The sequence below is a fragment of the Gymnoscopelus braueri genome, assembly GCF_963280865.1.
Source record: "Gymnoscopelus braueri genome assembly, chromosome: 2".
Classification (NCBI taxonomy): domain Eukaryota; kingdom Metazoa; phylum Chordata; class Actinopteri; order Myctophiformes; family Myctophidae; genus Gymnoscopelus; species Gymnoscopelus braueri.
Window position 1 is genome coordinate 2,437,419 of NC_137604.1, and position 21,835 is coordinate 2,459,253.

The 21,835-nt window shown below is 41.7% G+C and overlaps 2 protein-coding genes across 2 annotated transcripts in view; one reads left to right on the forward strand and one right to left on the reverse strand.

Annotated features, from left to right (window-relative positions):
* The window catches only part of LOC308076077 (uncharacterized protein), a 382,945-nt gene that overhangs the window by 226,634 nt on the left and 134,476 nt on the right, over positions 1 to 21,835 (forward strand). The window lies entirely within an intron of this gene.
* The window catches only part of LOC308075118 (voltage-dependent T-type calcium channel subunit alpha-1H-like), a gene marked incomplete at its 3' end in the record, with an annotated part of 187,170 nt that overhangs the window by 69,392 nt on the left and 95,943 nt on the right, over positions 1 to 21,835 (reverse strand). The window contains 1 exon segment of the mRNA XM_080414756.1: positions 13,266 to 13,350. Within this exon segment, the coding sequence (XP_080270882.1) occupies positions 13,266 to 13,350 (85 nt within the window).

The following is a 21,835-nucleotide window of genomic DNA, read 5'->3' on the forward strand; positions in this document are numbered from 1 at the left end:
TATATATTGCATTTTTCCCCCTCTATCAGCCACTATATAATGATGCTGGGGTGTTTTCCTGCATTGAAACACAGTCCTCTTTCTGAAATCCGTATTTTCCTACTATTTATGTTTTGACATCCGGGTATCCGGGACGTAAATGAAATGAAGTGCATGTGCATGTGCATGTGCATGTGCATGTGCATGTGCATGTGCATGTGCATGTGCATGTGCATGTGCATGTGCATGTGCATGTGCATGTGCATGTGCATGTGCATGTCTGTGCGCGTCCGTGTCCGTGTGAACTGAATCGAGTGAAACTGAATGGAACCGAGTGCAGCCGACAAGAATGGAACGGGCGGCCATTTTTTCTGTGTGTTTTTTTTTTGTTTCGGTTTTAAAACGCTCTCAAACTTCTTTTTTGAGGCACGGAATTTACTTTTAAGATATCGTTTGGATAGAATTTAGTTGTTTAACTTCATATATGTGGTCAATTAATCATGACAGAGCCTATTTAAAAATAAAATTCAGAGAACCGGCAGGGGCGGGCAGTGACACGTATGTATCCGAATAAAGCAACCTATTTTTCGGCATGGCCCCTTCTAAAGTCCCCTTGCGTCATATTAGCTGGTGCTGGGGAAAATGAGCTGCTGATTGGCTGAAGGGGAACGAACTGCTGATTGGCTGAAGGGGTTGTCATTCAATAAACTCATAGTAACTGTTAGACAACATTTTTTTTTTCTTTTTTGATCTCTGAAGTTGCCTAGAATCCCTTTAAGCACCGAGCAGCAGGCGCACTAGGGTTTCAAACGGTAGAAGCATGAGCAGTGGCGTTTTAAATGAGGAAGTGTTGACTACTGCTTCACCGTTCTACCGTGATTCTAAACGTTCTAAACACTATACTGTACATACATTTTTAACTCAAATATTTGCTTCTGGGGGTCCCTGGAACACAATGTGTGGAGATGGGGGTCCGCGGACAAATACATAACATTTTGGGGGGTCCTTGACATGAAAACGTTTGAGAACCACTGATATTAAAGCAACTTAAGTTTTTTTATAAAAAAAAAAAAAACTGTTAGGATTTACAAGACGTTTGTAGAATCCCCCAGAAGCAAAGATTTGAGTTAAAAAGGTTTGCTTTAAAAATATGTATAGTCAAAGATTTGCAAAAAATGTTAACGATTAAAAAAATAAAAATAGCAGATCTACAAGCTCGTATGAGCTCGTACAATAGATCTGCTATTTTTGTCCAAAGTATAAAATAATGGTTATAGCTAAACATCTAAAATGACACGGCTATATGTGTTCCAGGATTGAAGGGGTTAAGTGTGCATTGAGGAGAGAACAGAACGTACTGTTAACATCTCTCTACAATGAATGAACCTCCTTAATTAAATAACTCAATCATATCTCAAGTAAAGGACCTAGAGCAAGGACAAGATCATAATAATCCAAGATAAAACTCACACAGAATTCCGTCTGGGTGCTTGGCGATTTAACCCTTGCCTCACCGCTGTCTCAGTTTGGTAAAGTGTACAATAATATGTACAGTAATATGTACAATAATATGTACAGTAATATGTACAGTAATTAGACCCTCCAGAAAGATGCGATTATGTGATCGCATAATCAGCAAAATGGCGCATAATTATGCGGGGATAATCTTTTTTCAAAAAGGCAGCATCGCATCGAATAATATGCGCATCGCATCGCATAATTCCGCAATTTCACCGCATAAAATTGCAAAAAAACACTGCATATTTCATCGCAAAATCAAGGATTTTAGCCCACATTATCAGGAGTTTTAGCCCGCATAATCAAGAGTTTTAGCCCAAGTTTTTCTAAGTAATATGTGCAGTAATATGTACATTAATGTGCACAGTAGGTGCATTCATGTTATATGATGTTACGCCGCGGCCTTTATGGGGAAACCAAGGTGGCCAATCAGCTCCCAGGAACCACCAGGAACAAGGATGTTGTTCAGCGGATGCATGCTGCTGTGTCATTTTAGATGTTCTAACCAGTACATAATATAATTATTTACCAGTTACTATATATTTAATAACCATTGTTTTAAACTTTGGGCTATTCAAAAAAAGAGAATAGAATCAAAGCGAAACATTTTAACTCAATGTCTTCTAATTTGTTTTGTTGCTATATATCAGTGGTTCTCAAACTTCTTCATATCAAGGACCACCCAAAATGATATGCATTTGTCTGCAGACCCCCATCTCAAAATATTTTGTTGCAGGGACCAGGGGAATAGCAGATCTACAAGCTCATAGCGCGGCACTCGGTGCCGCGCTATGAGCTTGTAGATCCGCTATTTTTGAATAGCCAAATGAATCTTAAAATGACACAGATGCGTTGCCGGATTGAATGGGCTAAAGCCATAGTGACCTCAGAGTGGGCTCACAGTCAAAACAATAAACAAAAGGACCATTAAGATTTAACCAACTTAATCAAAAGAAAAATAAACCAAACTAGAAAAAGTGCTCCTCGGAGCACAGGTCTCCGCCAGGTCAGGTAGGTTATTGTGGCCTCCTGGTGGCGCTATAATAGGCCAATGTGAAAAGGGTGACATTTGCTCCTCGACATAGTGTGAATGTGCGTGCAAAGTTTGACCGCAATCGGACGCTGCGTTCATGATTTGCGGCATTTTGTTCAAAACAAGCCACTACTGCAAACTTTAGATGTCAATCTTAGTCAATCAGGATGGAATATGAAAAATCAAACACATCCGTCTTGATCACATGACTATAGAGATCATGTGTACCGATTTGCGTGAAATTTGGATAAAATCGGAAGGAGTAATATAAAAAAATGTGTTTTATATAAGTCGGCCTCCTGGTGGCGCTATAAAAGGCAGATGTGAAAAATACAGGGCAAAGGTTTTTCCTTAACCTCTAGGGAGTGCGCTTACAAAGTTTTACACGGATCCGTGCAGTTATAGGTAAAAACACAAATCGGCCTGTTATAGCGCCACCATGAGGCTGATTTGAACATTTTCAAGTGGCATTTCTTCCTCGGCATAGTGGAAATATGCGTGGAAAATTTCAAGGAAATTGCATGCTGTGTTTATGATTTGAGGCATTTTGTTCTAAACGGAGCACTCCTACAAACTTTGGAAGCCATTTTTAGCCAATCAGGATGGAATATGAAAAATCTGAAAGATCTTTTTCGTTTAATGTCTATAGAGATACTGTTTACCGATTTGCGGGATTTTTGGACAAAATCTGTAGGAGTACTGTCAAAAAATATGTTTTACACAAATCAGCCTCCTGGTGGCGCTAAAAAAGACCCATGTGAAAAATTTGGGGCAGAGGTTCTGCTGTGGCATCCAGGGAGTGTGTGTGCACAGTTTCACTGCGAGCAAGCCAACGGTGCCGGAGATTAGTTGTCCACAGACAGAATGACGGACGGACACACGGACGGACGGACGCAAAACATACTCTCTCGCCATACCTTTCGGCCTGGCGGAGACAAAAAACACAAATCACCAGCCTTGAATACCTGATCAAACACAGGAGAGAAATAAGGTCAAAGAATACCCACCCCTACCCAACCCCAAGGCTGTTAAAACACATGCTGTATAAAACGCCCGTCTCCCAGAGCTGTAGCGTTCACCTCAGAGATACAAACAGGTGAAGGTTGAGTTATTATGCATGATTATAATTTAGTAAATAAAGAGAGGCTGACTTTATGCATGCATTATGCATGTGTGTGTTTGGTCTCCTTGAAGAGGACGTGATTGGCGTGTCTCTGATGACGCTAAACGCAGCACCTGAATCACGGTTATGGAATTCATGTGCCTTACAACATTGGTTCTCAAAGTGGGGTCCGGGGACCCCCAGGGGTACTTTTGGGGGGGGTGGTACCAGGGGGTCCCCAGCAAAATGTGTTAACCCTGCAAGACCCGGATATATTTCTACTTACAAAAAAAAATAATCAACCTTTCAGATGGTGTTTTAGGAGTACTTTGGAGAGGAAAATATAATGTTTTTTAAAAAAAATAGTTTTCGTAAGGTTTTATTGAAATGTTGTAATATTACAACAGTGGGTCTAACGGGTAGCAGAATTTCCTATAGGCCATTTTTACTCACTGTCAAAATAGCATGGCAAATGTCTATATACTTCACTAAAACAACTTAAGGGTTCATTTATATGGTTATGGTTTATCATTTGACCTCAGAGCAGTATACATTATGAATAATATTGGGCCTCAGAACAGTACATTATGAATAATAACATCAATAAGCCATATTTTTAAGAATTTTGATTTTATTAAAAGAACAAAATGAAAAACAGTACAATGAATGTACTAAAGAAACCTAATTACAATATACACTGGTCACAATGTGATGCAAACAGCCCTCCACCGAAGACCAATTCACACCTGCTCAAAATGAAACGGGCACCCCCTCTCATCCATCAATTTGAACACCATTTACAATCACTTGCTTTTTAGCAGTGATAGTCCCAGAAACAGTTTCGGTCTCCTGAAATGCACAGACGAACACCACACTTGTGGCAGAGTAAGCTGGTGTAACTTGAACAGCCACTATTCCTGCAGCGCCCCCTCTCTGTCTTCCGTGGGAGGTGTCCAACTTGGTCCTGGCGCACATCTGATGGCCGATGTTGACATGGTGCCTTGCATGGATTGCAGTCTGGACACATCCCTTGCAGTGAAGCGAGGCTCTCTCCTTGCTTGTGGCATTCTGGGTTTGGCGTGTTTGGCCGGTTGGGGGGGGGGCAGTGGGTCAGTGGGTTCACTGGGTTCACTGGGTGGATGGTTTTCTTTGGACTCCTCTCCACAGGCCTCTTCATCCGACTCTTCATCAGTTTCAGTAAAGTCGATGTCCACATCACTCTCTCCATTCATTACAATATCCAACACATCCCTTGCAGTGAAGCGAGGCTCTCTCCTTGCTTGTGGCATTCTGAAATGAAAATAAAGAAATACCATTAGTACATTAGTACTAGCACATCTCACTGCAGGTACATATTTCACAAGTCACACAATACTGTCTGGCCAACCTATTGTACTTTGCTTATCCTCACAAGTGGCATCAGTGATGATGGTACTTAGCACCATCAGTGATGAATGATGATGCTTAGCCTAACAAAGGGATTGGGGATGACTGTAAGTGGGCAATCCCAACACCCATCACATGAACAATGATGAGAGATTCTTAACTGGGCGACTCCCATATGAACAATTACCCTACACTGATTGCTAACCACAAACATTACCAAAATGTTTTGCTAAAACATTATAGGCAATGACATGTTATAAGCTAATGATGCAGTATATTTGTCTTCGAGTACAATTGGTTACAATATACAAATTGGTATATATATATATATATATATATATATATATATATATATATATATATATATATATATATATATATATATATATACACACACACACACACACACACACACACATACCAATTTGTATGTTTTAACCAATTGTACTCGAAGACAAATATACTGCTTTAGCTTATAAGTTATAACATTTCATTGCCTATAATGTTTTAGCAAAACATTTTGGTAATGTTTGTGGTTATTTGTGGTATATATATATATATATATAGTAATGCAATGTGGGGAAAATACACATAATTGTATAAATGTATTGTGAAAACTATAAGACTCCACTTAGCCAGGTGAACAGGTGGCATTGCTATTTGCTACCACTATGACCCAGAGTTGTAAAAAAACAACAAGTATAAAGCATGCTCTAATTTACATTTGGGGGATATCTTTCCCAATAATATCATATGTACATGTTCTAGGCATTCTAATGATCACCAAAAAAATTATTGCAGACATTTTACTTACTTTTTTGTGAGAAATCCTGTCCAGTGAAAAAGAGATTGTTCTTCCTTCAAGGATTTTCAAGTTGTGACTTTTCCTGCCTCTGTGGGGGGTATTTATATGCAAATATCCCGGCCAATGACATTGCAAGACTAAACAATAGGATCCAATGATGATGTTTAGGTGAAAGAATAACAGGAAAACAAATGATTTATACCATGTTTTTGATAAAATACAAATGTTGTAATATTACAACTGCGGGTCTTGGAGGGTTAATAAATCACAATTATTTTAAAGGACGACTTCACCACTTTTCAACATATCTTCATATAATAGGTCCTCACTAATGCTCATGATAAAATGTTACAATTTTTTTCTAATCAGTCTGTGTCTCAGAGGAGGGCTGTAGACAGTTCAGAAACCTGTCTACCAGTGACATCATCGATGGGGAATCCAAGCTAATAGAAACTGCAGGCTTTGTATTCCTGGAAAGTTGCAATGCAATAATAGATCCCATTGTTCTCGACTTAATAAAAATCTGATTAAAAATGTTTTAATATTTTTTGGGGGAAAAAATCCTGCCTAACGATGATGTCGCTGGTAGACGGGTTTCTGGACTGTCCACAGCCCTCCTATGAGACACAGAACAAGTAGAAAAAAATTGTATCATTTTATCATGAGTATTAGTGAGGACCTATTATATGAAAATATGTTGAAAAGTGGTGAAGTCGTCCTTTAACCACTTTATCCATATTTTATACTTTGGGCTATTCACAAATAGCAGATCTACAAGCTCATAGCGCGGCACCGAGTGCCGCGCTATGAGCTTGTAGATCTGCTATTTTTGAAAAATCTCGAAAATGTGTGCAAATCTTTAAAAAATAAAGAATAAAAGGCGAACATTTGTAACTCAAATCTTTGCTTCTAGTCAGGGGATATTAGCAGAAAGATTTCCAATCTTGGAATAAATTCCTTACCAAAAAAAATCTTCACCAATGTGTTTGTAAAGGTGTCTAGTAACACATCTCACAAAGACTGAAATGCAGTTTCCCTAGGAGAATTTTTGACAGCTGCTGAAAGTTGGGGTACCCACCATTTCCCTGCATTTCCATGCAGGGCAAAAACAATCAAATTTTAATTCTGTTTTAAGTAGCATGTGAGGGGTCAAACTAGGGTGTTTTTATGATTCTGAATCCATTGCAAGCATTTGTTTTGCACCAAAACCACTCCTTGGGCTAAAAACAGCCCAATCTCAATGGGCTTTTTACACAAAAAGTATACCTGGACAAGGATGGCTATGGCCGTTTTTAGCCCAAGGAGTGGTTTTGGTGCAAAATGTGTTACTAGACACCTTTACAAACACATTGGTGAAGATTTTTTTTGGTAAGGAATTTATTCCAAGATTGGAAATCTTTCTGCTAATATCCCCTGACTATTCTGGGGGGTCCCTGGAACAACATGTTTTCAGGTGGGGGTCCGCGGCCAAATACATATCAATTTGGGGGTCCTTGGCATGGAAGAGTTTGAGAACCACTGCCTTACACAGCTAGGATCTGATCGGATATGTGCGTGCGTGCGCGAGCGAGCGAGTGTGTGCGTGTGTGCGTTGGAACTGTTTATGAGCGGGTGTGTTTGTGACGTGTGTGTGTGTGTGTGTGTGTGTGTGTGTGTGTGTGTGTGTGTGTGAGTGTGTGTTCGTGAGTGTGTGTGTGTTCGTGACGTGTTCGTGACGTGTGTGTGTGTGTGTGTGTGTGTGTGTGTGTGTGTGTGTGTGTGTGTGTGTGTGTGTGTGTGCGTGTTGGAACTGTTTCTGAGCGGGTGTGTGTGTGTGTTCTGTGTGGGTCCGCGCCGTGGGGACGTGTGAGCGTGTGTCAGAAGTGTTGCAGGTACCAAGTAAAAAAGACACTTTCCATCCCTGATATACTGTCTGTGCACACAGCACATAACCCACACACTGAACATACTGTGGTGCTCATATCCCTGGACGGGTAGCGGATGTAAAGCATCAACTGACGGTGCAGGGGAAAAGATACAAAATATCCAAAGAGTATAAGACAATAAAATCAAAAAATCTCCAAACACAATGGAACTCAATATCATAAACGACACGGATGATTCGTTTACTTTTGGAACGTGTGGGAATTAGGTTCCTATTTTCCTATGGGGAATTTCAATAGAAATAAATACCCCCAAGGGGGACTTGGGTTACTCTATTATGGTTGTTTATATCTACGTTCAGGGACATGAGCGTCTGTCTGTCTGTCTGTCAGGGACATGAGCGTCTGTCTGTCTGTCTGTCTGTCTGTCTGTCTGTCTGTCAGGGACATGAGCGTCTGTCTGTCTGTCTGTCTGTCTGTCTGTCTGCCTGTCTGGGACATGGGCGTCTGTCTGCAGCGAGCGATCAGAGAGGTGTCTCATTAGTTAGAGGTGTAACGATTTAGACGGAGGAGGAGGAGGAAGAGGAGGAGGAGGAAGAGGAGGAAGAGGAGGAGGAGTGCTGCCTCCACCTAAATGTTCTCCACCTTCCACGTTGTGTTCCTTGTCTCAGCGAAATGTGTTCCCTGTGTGCTCAATTACTGTGTGCACACACACACACGCACGCACACACACACACACACACACACACACACACACACACACACACACACACACACACACACACACACACACACACACACACACACACACACACACACACACACACACACACACACACACACACACACACACACACACAGCTCCACATAGGAGCCGTGGATGGTGTCTGGAGTCACTTATTACAGCTCTGAGCTCCCAGGGTTCCATTTGTACAACAACAACACAGAGAGGAGGAGAAGCAAACTGAAGCCTTACTATAGAGTTGCACGACAAACAGACAAATCGCAAACGGACAAGCTATTGAGACATTCTGAGAGACATTTTGAACATCAATTGCCCAGAATAGGTTAAGGTTAACACATTAAGCTACATCAATATTTTTGTACAAATACAATTCAAGTACAAATACCTCAAAATTGTACTTAGTTACTTTCCACCACTGCACATATCAGACAGTCTATGTTTCCCAAAATGAAATGTGTGTATTTAATTCAGTGTGGGGGGGGGATCAAAAGCAGAAGCATGGACCCCCACCACAGGGGAAAGTGAGAAAGTGGAGCCCTGATGAACAGAGAGTTCATTATTGTTCATTATGAGGTGGTAAAAGTGACACAGATTGATCACACCTGTACATTAACCCTTTAAGACCTGAGGCGATTCTTTAAAAAAATCTAAATCTCAACAGTTTTTTGAAAAAAATCTGGAAAATATTTTTTCCAGATTTTTCAAAAATAGCAGATCTACAAGCTCGTAGCGCGGCACTCGGTGCCGCGCTACGAGCTTGTAGATCTGCTATTTTTGAATAGCCCAAAGATATCTTAAAATGAGGCACAGATGCGTCCCCGGTCTTAATGGGTTAAGGTTTCTGATGTAGAACAACTTATGGTTAAATGGTAAAAACATGAAAAAAAGTCGATCATGTTTGGCTCCAAATGTGGATCTCAGACTCTCATGTGGCCAGCCTGTGACCTCACTCATCTATAGGACACATCAATCCTCTATGACATGAGTATCTATGACGAAAGAATACACAATTAGGTTTCTAAAAGGTTTCAACCGGATCAGAGCCCCGAAGTCTTCCATTATCTTACAATAAATGCAGTGTTTCAGGTATCTCCAGAACCGTTTCCAACGTCCCAACACGACCTGAGGGAGTGCAGTGCACGGCGTGGAGTCGGTGGGATAGGCCGTTTGTCCAGAAGCTCTGATCTGACTGATACGGCCATTATTGTACAAAAGGCCCTGGCCCGCCGTGGCCCAAACGAACCAATTGATCGCCATGACAACCACAGCCTAATCTTGATTTGGCAGATTCCCCACACCTGCCCTTTGATTAGTTAACCCATTCAATCCAGGAAAACGCATCTCTGTCATTTTAGATATTTTTGGCTATTCAAAAATAGCAGATTCTGTATGCAAGCTCAGAGTGCCGCTTTATTCTAGAAAAATCGTGAAAATGTGTGCAAATCTTTGAATATACAGTATATATTTTTAAAGCGAACATTTGTCAAAAAAAATGTTCCATGGACCACCAGAAGCAAAGATTTGCACAAAAGTTCAAGATTTTTTGAAATTAGCAGATCTACAAGCTCATAGCTTCATAGCTTGTATATCTGCTATATACTTTTGAATAGGCAAAGACATTTTAAAAAGACACGGATGTGTTCTCGGTCTTAATGAGTTAGTCAGTCCACTTTCCACAGTCAGTTTGGACTCTTCAGTCTCCACACATTCTCCCCAGACGTTGGCCGTTGCACAAGGACTTTTCATAACGGGCATTAATTGGGCACAAGAGGGACACAAACGGGTATCATAACAGGGTGGGGCATGCATTCCCTGTTCCCTATTCCCCGGTAAGGCTGGTACCCAATGGACACCGGTCTATAGCTATTATAAAATGTATTTAAAAACGTCATATCGTTGCTCTCCGGCAGGAACCAGCTAACTCAATTTCTCCGCTTTTGCATTTTTTTCTATAAATCAGTGCCATAAACACCCTTTACGTCTGTGTGTTGGTAAAAAAAAAAATTGAACCAATGAAAAGTATTAAAAAGTGCTTCTGACAAAAGCAGCTAACTCCATTGGATCCTCAAACTTTCTGCTAAACCAGCTAACTCCAGCAAAGGGGGGTGGAGTTTAGCTGGTGTTGCTGACTCCAGGCTCCACCCCCTTTTGACCTCCAACCTCATTGTGAGCTTGGAGATCCATTTAGCTGTTCTTATCAATGATGAAGAAAACCTCCTAACTCCATTTTTTGACAGACAGACAGACAGACAGACAGACAGACAGACAGACAGACAGACAGACAGACAGACAGACAGACAGACAGTAACAACCTGCCACAATGTGTTGTTTTGTCATTTCTGTAAAAGAAAAGGGAGGCAGCAGAATAGTGCTGCTTCAGTCACACATGTCACGTTGTGAGGATGTCCATTCAACCTGTCAACCTGTCACCCCCCCACACACGCACACGCACGCACGCACACGCACACACACACACACACACACACACACACACACACACACACACACACACACACGCACACAACCTGTCACTCACCCTTGCCCATACACACACACACATTCAACCTGTCACCCCACACACATACACGCACACGCACACGCACACGCACACGCACACACACACACACACACACACACCCTGTCACTCAGCCCTGCCCCATATCCACATGCTTGGGGAGGGTTTGTAATTGATTGATTGAGTGAATACTTTATTAGTCAGAAAAGTAAACAGCACAGAGGTAAACACATCTGGGAACGCATCTGTGTGTCATCTTTACATGTCTTTGGGCTATTCACAAATAGCAGATCTACAAGCTCATAGCGCGGCACCGAGTGCCGCACTATGAGCTTGTAGATCTGCTATTTTTGAAAAATTGTGAAAATTCGTGGCAAAATCTTGGATTATATATTTTTTAAAGCGAAACATTTGTCAAATATTTCGCCCCCCAGAAGCAAAGATTAGATTTACAAATGTCCGCCAAAAAAAAAGAATAACAAATCTAATATTTGCACAACTTTTCATGATTTTTTCAAAAATAGCAGATCTACAAGCTCATCTATAATCTATGATCTATAAGCTTGTATATCCGCTATTTTTGAATAGCCCAACGAAATCTAAAAATGACGTTCCCGGTCTTAAAGGGTTAATGGATTCTGTCAGGGGGGCATTTAACCATTATGTTATAATTTGGGCTATTAAAAAATAGCTGATCTACAAGCTCAGACCTCCTTGTATCTAATTTTATTTTTGCAAATCGTGATTTTTTTTGCAAATCTTTGATTCCGGTAGGAGACACAAAGGAGACTCTTTGTGTCTCCTACCGGAACCGCTGCCGGTCATCAAATTATTGTCTTGGGAATGAGACAAAAACTAAAAAATATCCATGAATTCAATGGGGTCTCCATGGGGTGACTAATCCATAGAAGAGAATAAGTCATTTTGGGGGTGAACTATGCCTTTAATGGGTTAAGAGTTAATACTGCATGAGGCCTCTGTCTCAAACATACATGGGCAACTGACGGCCCGGGGGCCACATGCGGCCCCCACCTTCACTTAATGCGGCCCCCACCTTCACTTAATGTGGCCCGCAGGTTAATATCAGAATAGTGATATATTATTGATTATCAGCTGTTATGATTCCTAACATGCAAACATGACCCGCTTTAATTACTTTACAGTCTATATTAGTAGCTTAATGACTAGTATTAATATTCTATTGTCTTTTTTATGTCCAATGTATTTGTATTTAAGTTCATGAAGTGAATGACGATGAAACATGATGCTTCTCAGGATTCCAATTGAAAAATAGCAAAACATAATCTGGATTCCAATTAAAAAACACACAAAAGTAGCAAAAATAGCAGATCTACAAGCTCAAAACGCGTCGCACTGCGACGCGTTTTGAGCTTGTAGATCGGCTATTTTTGCTACTTTTGTGTGACATAGAATATGCAATGTGTCCCTCTGGAGTGAGTGTGGAAATAGTGGCCCTCTCCATCATCAAAGTTGGTCACCCCTGGTCTAAAACGACACCTGTCCCTCAACAGTGTGTGTCTCTATCCTGAGGCAAAACACCTTTATGTATATATATGTGTGCTGTGCTGAGGCAAAACACCTTTATGTATATATATGTGTGTGCTGTGCTGAGGCAAAACACCTTTATGTATATATATGTGTGCTGTGCTGAGGCAAAACACCTTTATGTATATATATGTGTGTGCTGTGCTGAGGCAAAACACCTTTATGTATATATATGTGTGCTGTGCTGAGGCAAAATACCTTTAAAAGATAAAACTGTTGTGAAAGCTCTTCCCTTCACTTCAGTGAGTCAGTCCCTCTTAACTTCTGTCTGTCTGTCCCCACACTATTCCAACAGGCTGTGGCACTAATATAATGTTATTTATGTCAAAGGTATTGTGAAGGTTGTGACTCTACCACATGGTGTGCCTTGGGAACAGAACGTTTTTCAAAACAACTTTATATTTTAAACTATTATCCAGATACTCACTGTTGAAGGCTGGCTGGCTGGCTGGTCTCTCTCTCTCTCTCTCTCTCTCTCTCTCTCTCTCTCTCTCTCTCTCTCTCTCTCTCTCTCTCTCTCTCTCTCTCTGAGCACACACACACACACGTACGTACGCACATACACACGCATGTACGCAAGCACGCACACACACACACGCGCCTCAGATTGCAGAAACCACTCATCTATAATACACCAAAACACTGTGACTGCTATACTGCAGTGTGTGTGTGTGTGTGTGTGTGTGTGTGTGTGTGTGTGTGTGTGTGTGTGTGTGTGTGTGTGTGTGTGTGTGTGTGTGTGTGTGTGTTGTACCTGCAGCATACAGCTCTCTCATCTTCTCCTCTTCCTCGTACGAGAGAGACTCTTCATCATCTGCCTCTGACCGGCTAGCATCCCCCTGCACGCACGCACGCACGCACAAGCACACGCACACACACACACACACACACACACACACACACACACACACACACACACACACAGAGTCGTTATCCACTGTTCATCATTAATACAACAGACAGACTCTCATATTGTCGCTGTCGGGCAAAAACCTCATATCTCCAAGGTTTAACTTTTCATATGTTTTTTTTATTCATCATTCATGACTTCGTCATACTAACTATATACTAACTACAGCGTCACACAATAGTGCCAATACTAGTCGATCTACAAGCTCAAAACGAGTCGCATCACGACACGTTTTGAGATTGACTATTTTTGCCTCTTTTTAATTTCAATCTCGATACGTAACGGTTTTGGACATCTGAGGTTTCCACCCGACAGAGACGATGGACACATCATCATTATCCATCATCATCATCATCATCATCATCATCAGACTGTCACATTGAATCATAAGGATTATTCCATCATGTATAATATTAATAATAATCCTCATGGTCCGTTGGTATCATTAATCTATAAAGCTTCTGTCTCTGCCTCTCATCATGGTTCATCTGATACAGTGGAGCGAGTCCCTCTAATCCTAATCTAATCCAATCTTTGAATATACAGTATGTATATGTTTTAAAGCCAACATTTTTAACACATTGCGTGCCAGTCGCGTAGTTCTACGCGAAGTGGTCTTCTCGCAGTGACACATTTCATTGTAGCACACTCTCGCAGTGACACATTTCATTGTAGCACACTCTCGCAGTGACACATTTCATTGTAGCACACTCTCGCAGTGACACATTTCATTGTAGCACACTCTCGCAGTGACACATTTCATTGTAGCACACTCTCGCAGTGACACATTTCATTGTAGGCCTCCCTCGCAGTGACATATTTCATTGTAGGCCTCTCACGCAGTGACACATTTCATAGCACACCGGAAACGGAAATGAATGTCAATCGAAGATTTTCGTTCCCATCCGCCGCCGACCTAAAGCTTCCGCTAATCCGCCATTATCTCCGGTGTTGTTTTTCTCCGCGCTGAACGCTGTTTAATAGAAACCACGACTACTGCAAAATGGAATGTCGCCGATTGAAAATGTCTTCTCTGGGCCACTCACACAGCTACCCTGTGTGTCTACAAACAGTTTAACGCGCGATCATAAGGTATTTAGCGAGGTCTGTGGCGAGGTAAAAAAATAAAATAAAATAAAAAATCGCTGGCACTGGTGAGTACATTATGATATTAAACTCTGGCATGGAATGTGTTAATGGAGGGGGGGAACAACATATTTTGAGATGGGAAGAGATATTTTGAAATACATATCATTTTGGGGGTCCTTGACATGGAACCCCCCCACCTCCCCCCCAAGGACTGGTCCCAGTTTGAGAACCACTGCTTTAAATGGTTAATCACGTAAACGCCATATGTTGTGGAGTCCCTCAGGGCGCAATACTGGTGACTTTTGTGTTTTCGCTCTACATTAAACATCTTCGCTGGAAAATAGCCGATCGACAAGCTCAGCGTGGCGCGACGTGTTGTTGTGAGCTTGTGGATCTGTTATTTGTTGTGAGAAAAACAAAAATCTTCCCGGAATACTTCATTACGGATGCTGGGAGGTTGAAGTGGTGGAAAAGATCAAAGAATCATTCAGGGATAAAAAGCGTTCGCTCAGCAGAACTTTAACAAAAGAATGAACAACCTGTCATCATATGAGGAGGATTATAGAGAGGACAGCTCTCTGAGAATGTGTTTATGAAGCAAAACAAAGATTAGAGAGGCACGCACGCACACACACACACACACACACACACACACACACACACACACACACACACACACACACACACACACACACACACACACACACACACACACACACACACACACACACACACACACACACACACACACACACACAATATTCCACTTCAAAACTAATCAGCTTCGGGCACAAATCCTTGTATCTCCATATTTCAACTGTTTTTTTGTTTTTTTTTCATGTAAATGGCCAACTTTGTCAGACTACAAGCAGGGTAGAAGACAGGGTTAAGTTCAGTCTGGGATGATTCAGGATAGAAGACAGGGTTAAGTTTAGTCTGGGATGATTCAGGGTAGAAGACAGGGTTAAGTTTAGTCTGGGATGACTCAGGGTAGAAGACAGGGTTAAGTTTAGTCTGGGATGACTCAGGGTAGAAGACAGGGTTAAGTTTAGTCTGGGATGACTCAGGGTAGAAGACAGGGTTAAGTTTAGACTAGGATGACTCAGGGTAGAAGACAGGGTTAAGTTTAGTCTGGGATGACTCAGGGTAGAAGACAGGGTTAAGTTTAGTCTGGGATGACTCAGGGTAGAGGACAGGGTTAAGTTTAGTCTGGGATGACTCAGGGTAGAAGACAGGGTTAAGTTTAGTCTGGGATGACTCAGGGTAGAAGACAGGGTTAAGTTTAGACTAGGATGACTCAGGGTAGAAGACAGGGTTAAGTTTAGTCTGGGATGACTCAGGGTAGAAGACAGGGTTAAGTTTAGACTAGGATGACTCAGGGTAGAAGACAGGGTTAAGTTTAGTCTGGGATGACTCAGGGTAGAAGACAGGGTTAAGTTTAGTCTGGGATGACTCAGGGTAGAAGACAGGGTTAAGTTTAGACTAGGATGACTCAGGGTAGAAGACAGGGTTAAGTTTAGTCTGGGATGACTCAGGGTAGAAGACAGGGTTAAGTTTAGACTAGGATGACTCAGGGTAGAAGACAGGGTTAAGTTTAGTCTGGGATGACTCAGGGTAGAAGACAGGGTTAAGTTTAGTCTGGGATGACTCAGGGTAGAAGACAGGGTTAAGTTTAGACTAGGATGACTCAGGGTAGAGGACAGGGTTAAGTTTAGTCTGGGATGACTCAGGGTAGAGGACAGGGTTAAGTTTAGTCTGGGATGACTCAGGATAGAAGACTGGGTTAAGTTTAGTCTGGGATGACTCAGGGTAGAGGACAGGGTTAAGTTTAGTCTGGGATGACTCAGGATAGAAGACAGGGTTAAGTTAAGTTTAGTCTGGGATGACACAGGTTAGAAGACAGGGTTAAGTTTAGTCTGGGATGACTCAGGGTAGAAGACAGGGTTAAGTTTAGACTAGGATGACTCAGGGTAGAAGACAGGGTTAAGTTTAGTCTGGGATGACTCAGGGTAGAAGACAGGGTTAAGTTAAGTTTAGTCTGGGATGACACAGGTTAGAAGACAGGGTTAAGTTTAGTCTGGGATGACTCAGGGTAGAAGACAGGGTTAAGTTTAGACTAGGATGACTCAGGGTAGAAGACAGGGTTAAGTTTAGTCTGGGATGACTCAGGGTAGAGGACAGGGTTAAGTTTAGTCTGGGATGACTCAGGGTAGAAGACAGGGTTAAGTTTAGTCTGGGATGACTCAGGGTAGAAGACAGGGTTAAGTTTAGTCTGGGATGACTCAGGGTAGAAGACAGGGTTAAGTTTAGTCTGGGATGACTCAGGGTAGAGGACAGGGTTAAGTTTAGTCTGGGATGACTCAGGGTAGAAGACAGGGTTAAGTTTAGTCTGGGATGACTCAGGGTAGAAGACAGGGTTAAGTTTAGTCTGGGATGACTCAGGGTAGAGGACAGGGTTAAGTTTAGTCTGGGATGACTCAGGATAGAAGACTGGGTTAAGTTTAGTCTGGGATGACTCAGGGTAGAGGACAGGGTTAAGTTTAGTCTGGGATGACTCAGGATAGAAGACAGGGTTAAGTTAAGTTTAGTCTGGGATGACACAGGTTAGAAGACAGGGTTAAGTTTAGTCTGGGATGACTCAGGATAGAAGACAGGGTTAAGTTTAGTCTGGGATGACTCAGGGTAGAGGACAGGGTTAAGTTTAGTCTGGGATGACTCAGGATAGAAGACAGGGTTAAGTTAAGTTTAGTCTGGGATGACACAGGTTAGAAGACAGGGTTAAGTTTAGTCTGGGATGACTCAGGATAGAAGACAGGGTTAAGTTTAGTCTGGGATGACTCAGGATAGAAGACAGGGTTAAGTTTAGTCTGGGATGACACGGGATAGAAGACAGGGTTAAGTTTAGTCTGGGATGACTCAGGATAGAGGACAGGGTTAAGTTTAGTCTGGGATGACTCAGGATAGAAGACTGGGTCCCTGGCAACATATTTTCAGATGGAGGGTCCGTAAATACATATTAATTTGGGGGTTCTTGGGATGAAAATGTTTTGAGAACCAGTGGTTTAAACAACATCAGGGAAGAAAAAGCCCAAAAATAATAAACTACACTTCAGAAACAATAAGCGCTAAAACACAAAGACCTCGTACACATTCTCGTTGTTGTTCTTCTTCTGTTAATGGAAAACGTCTTCCGTTCAGAACGTAACGTTGTTACTTTGTCAAGTATTTGAATAATCTAACAAAAACTCACGTCAACAAGGCAGTTTTTCTTTTGGATAATTTTGATTATCTACTGTAGGTATATGCATATTATTTTGTGGAGGATTATGAGATTGTACTATCTCTTGCTTTGTCTTTTCATTTCCCCAACCCTACCCCTAAAACCCTAAAACCTTATCCACAGGTGTTTACAAGAGACTTTACAGAAACTCTAAACCCAGGAAGTCGCCCCGGTCCTTTTCAGAGCTCTGTGAAAGAGCAGAGACCAGGTTGAGACGTTATTCAGTTTAAGCCATTAAGACCTGGAACTCATCTGTGTCATGTTAACACATTGGGTGCCAAAACCGTATATATACGGTTTTGCGCATACTAACGTTGAGTGCCAAAACCGTATATATACGGTTTTTGAAAAAAAAAAAAAAAAAAAAAATTTTTTTTTTTTTTTTTTTCCTTCACAGCAACAGGAAATATCACTCCTACAAGATTTAGACTCCAATCCACCTCCTGGTTAACTTATGACTTCAAAAACCTGTATCTCGGCTCCTGTGCACTTTTTTTTTTTACAATGTTAATTTAAAGTTATACAATGCAGAATCCCAAATAACGATTTTTAGCAACCTCTGCTGGTCACTACCGTCACTGCATACAATTTCCGTAATCCTCGATTACCCAGAATTCCATTCGTTTTCACCGGAAGCCGGAAGCGTTTCAAAAAGCGATCTTTTAATTGTTTTATACTATCTACGGATCGTTTCTCTTAGCCAGTGGAGCATTAGTTACCATGAGCTGTGCTTTCTTTTTCTGTTCTTTTTCGATCTTCCAATCCTACATTATCTTAACATCAGCGTGAGGTTCCTTTTTGTTATAGCGCGGTAGTTCCTGGCCAAACAGGAAACCGTTGCGGTAGTTCCTGGGGACGTCGGCCACGACGTCATGACGTTGGCCAGGAACGTCATTTCCCCGGGAAAGTCCCCCCAGTCCACTTTCAATAGAAAATATATAAATAAAAGGCTTCCGGGGGTGAAATTCACGGAGTGGGTGTTGTGAAACTTTTGCCACTCGCAAAAGATATACAATTTAACTTTAGTTTTGTTGAAAACGTTACCTAGTATTACTTTAACTATTTTCAACTGGCTGCAACTATGGAATGGATTTCCGAATGTTTTAAATTTTTTCCCCCCGATTGTACGAGACCTGTATGTGTGTAATGAGGGGATCACCGTGAGGACGGTGATCACTGAAAATATTTTGTGACTACTTGAAAAAGGTTCAAAATGTTTAAAAAGTCCTGGCACTCAAAGTATAATATTTTAATAAACCTCTGGCACCCAATGTGTTAAGATTTCTTTAAAAAATAGCAGATCTACAAGCTCGTAGCGCTTGTAGAGCCGCGCTACGAGCTTGTAGATCTGCAAAAAAAAATTAAACCGTGAAAATGTGTGCAAATCTTTGAATATATATATATATTTTAACTCAAATCTTTGCTTCTGGGGGATTCTACAAATGTCTTCTAAATCCTAACAGTTTTTTGAAAAAACGTATGTTGCTATAATATCAGTGGTTCTCAAGCTTTTTCCATGTCAAGGACCCCCAAAATGACATGTATTTGGCCGCGGACCCCCATCTCAAAATATGTTGTTCCAGGGACCCCCCCAGAAGCACAGATCAGAGTTAAGGATGTTCGCTTTAAAACATAATACATATTCAAAGAGTTGCACAAGCTTTCCACGATTTTTCAAAAAATAGCAGATCTACAAGCTCATAGTACGGCACACAGATGCGTTCCTGGTCTGTATGGGTTAATCTCTCTCTCTGTATTGTGCAGTGACTCCAGGCCCTGATAGTGCGTCTAGACACAGGGTTATCCTGAGGACACGTCTGATCCTGATTGGCTGTCATCAATACGGACAAAATCTTTCACAAAAAAGAAATAAAAATAAAGTCCGAAAGTTTCAACATTTTCAAAAGGACGTGGCACATGGTTTTAGTGAGCTGGTGGTAGACAGGCTCTCTTCACTAAAGGTCCTTACACACCGGGGCGATTTTTTTCATGCGAATAATACGTTTTTTTTTTAAACCTTATAAAGTCAATGCAAGATTCCACACAGTTTCACGGAGCGAAAAAAGCGTCTTTTAATTATTCGAATTTTGCGTATGTTCGCATATTCGCCGGTGTGTAACCGCCTTAAGTGTTATACAACAAGGTATATAGAGTACAGAAGTCCTGAACCCCTGGTTCGTAAAGTCATTTCTCTGGAGAATAACATTGGGTCATCATAGAATCGTCTCGGCGATATTGTCAGGGAGGTTCTGTATCGTTTATGATAGTCAGTCACTTATATTTGATACAGTCTGTTTCTGGTGAAAATTTAACTAATTCGTCAGAAGTAACATTAGCGTTTTCTCACCGTCAGTTGATGCTTCGTATCCATAAGAGTCAAACCGCCGGGATCATTTGTTTATTTTTGGAACACAGTTCTTATTTGACACGATATTAAACACATCTATGGGAATTCAGAATGGGGGGGAAAAAACGCGACCCAGGTAGGATGTGTAAATGACGTCAGACTTCGGTGCTCTATAAGTGGCTATAGTGGTTATAACTACTTGAATCCCAGCATCACTATTATTCTGGCGGAGGCAAACGTCTCAAAATAAATAATAGCTACAACGTGTAACGACCCGACGCAGCACGTGTGTGCTATCTGCTATTTTCAGATGAGAATCCAGTCCTATATTGTGCTGATAAGAGAGCAATGGTCACTGAGTTATGGCTACTTGAAATGTTATTAACTGTGCGACCTTGCGTTCGGGAGATAGGGGCAAGAAATGATCAGGACTGGGGGACAAATTGCAATTTCACCCACTTCTGGTGGTTGGATCGACAACCAGTCTATACTAGGGGTGGGACGATATGGGTACCTCACGATACGATATGTATCACGATATTAGGCCCACGATAACAATATATATCACGATATCTGAAAATGCCGATATATTGCGATATCACGATATATTGCATGAAATTTCACCAACGATATATCACGATATCTGAAAATATCGATATATTGCGATATCACGATATATTGCATGAAAATTCACCAACGATATATCACGATAGTCCTTGTATTCAATTCATAAACACATAAAATAGCACCAAACAGTTCAAAATCCTCATTACACAAATACAGAGTAGGAAAAACAACGTATCACAAACTTATTTAAAAATATATATATTTTTTTTTTTTTTTTTTAATATCGATATTTTTCGGGAGGATATCGATTATTTATCGCGGGAGAAAGTATCGCGATATATCGATATATCGATATATCGTCCCACCCCTAGTCTATACTGTTGATGGGGGGGAGGGGGCGGGTGTTGGCAGAGTTTCGAGTCTGTAAGACCGGTAGTGAACAGATCCATTTTCCGGATTGCACCATTGAACACCTAAGAGAGGGTGTCGGTGAAGTTTCGAGGCAATCCGACAAACCGGAAGTAAGAAGGAAAAAGCAGAGACTCGTCAATTTGAGGTATGGGAAGTCGGTCGGACCTCCCACCAAGTTTGGAGCCTGTAGCATGCTGGGAACTGGAGTTATGGCTGTTTAAACCCCCAGCCAACAATAGGAACTCAGGGGGGGGGGGGGGGGGGGGGGGGTGGGCAGGGCATCAGCAAATTACAGCCCATCCCTACTGGCCATCTAAGAGCACCCACCACGTTTGGGGCGTTTAGCATGCTGGGAACTGGAGTTATGGCTGTTTAAACCCCAGCCAATAGGAACAGGAGCTATGGTGCTATTGTGATAGCAGACCCGTGACCAGTCTTGGTGCCATGTTTGGTGCTGATCGGAGCAACGTTTCGCCTCACAGGTCTATGTTACGTTTGTGACGCCCACCCTCCGACCGACCACCCTCTGGGGACCCCTGAGGGTGCCGGACCCCCTGTTGAAGACCCCTGGGCGCTGTGGGCGTGGTTCCAGCTCAGTGGAACAGCAGAGCGTTTATGTTTATGGTGTCGTCAATCTGTGTCAACGTATCGTTTTGTCATTTGTTTTATGGACCGCTATAAGGAACGCCATAAACATCATCTTTAAGACGACGTCTTATA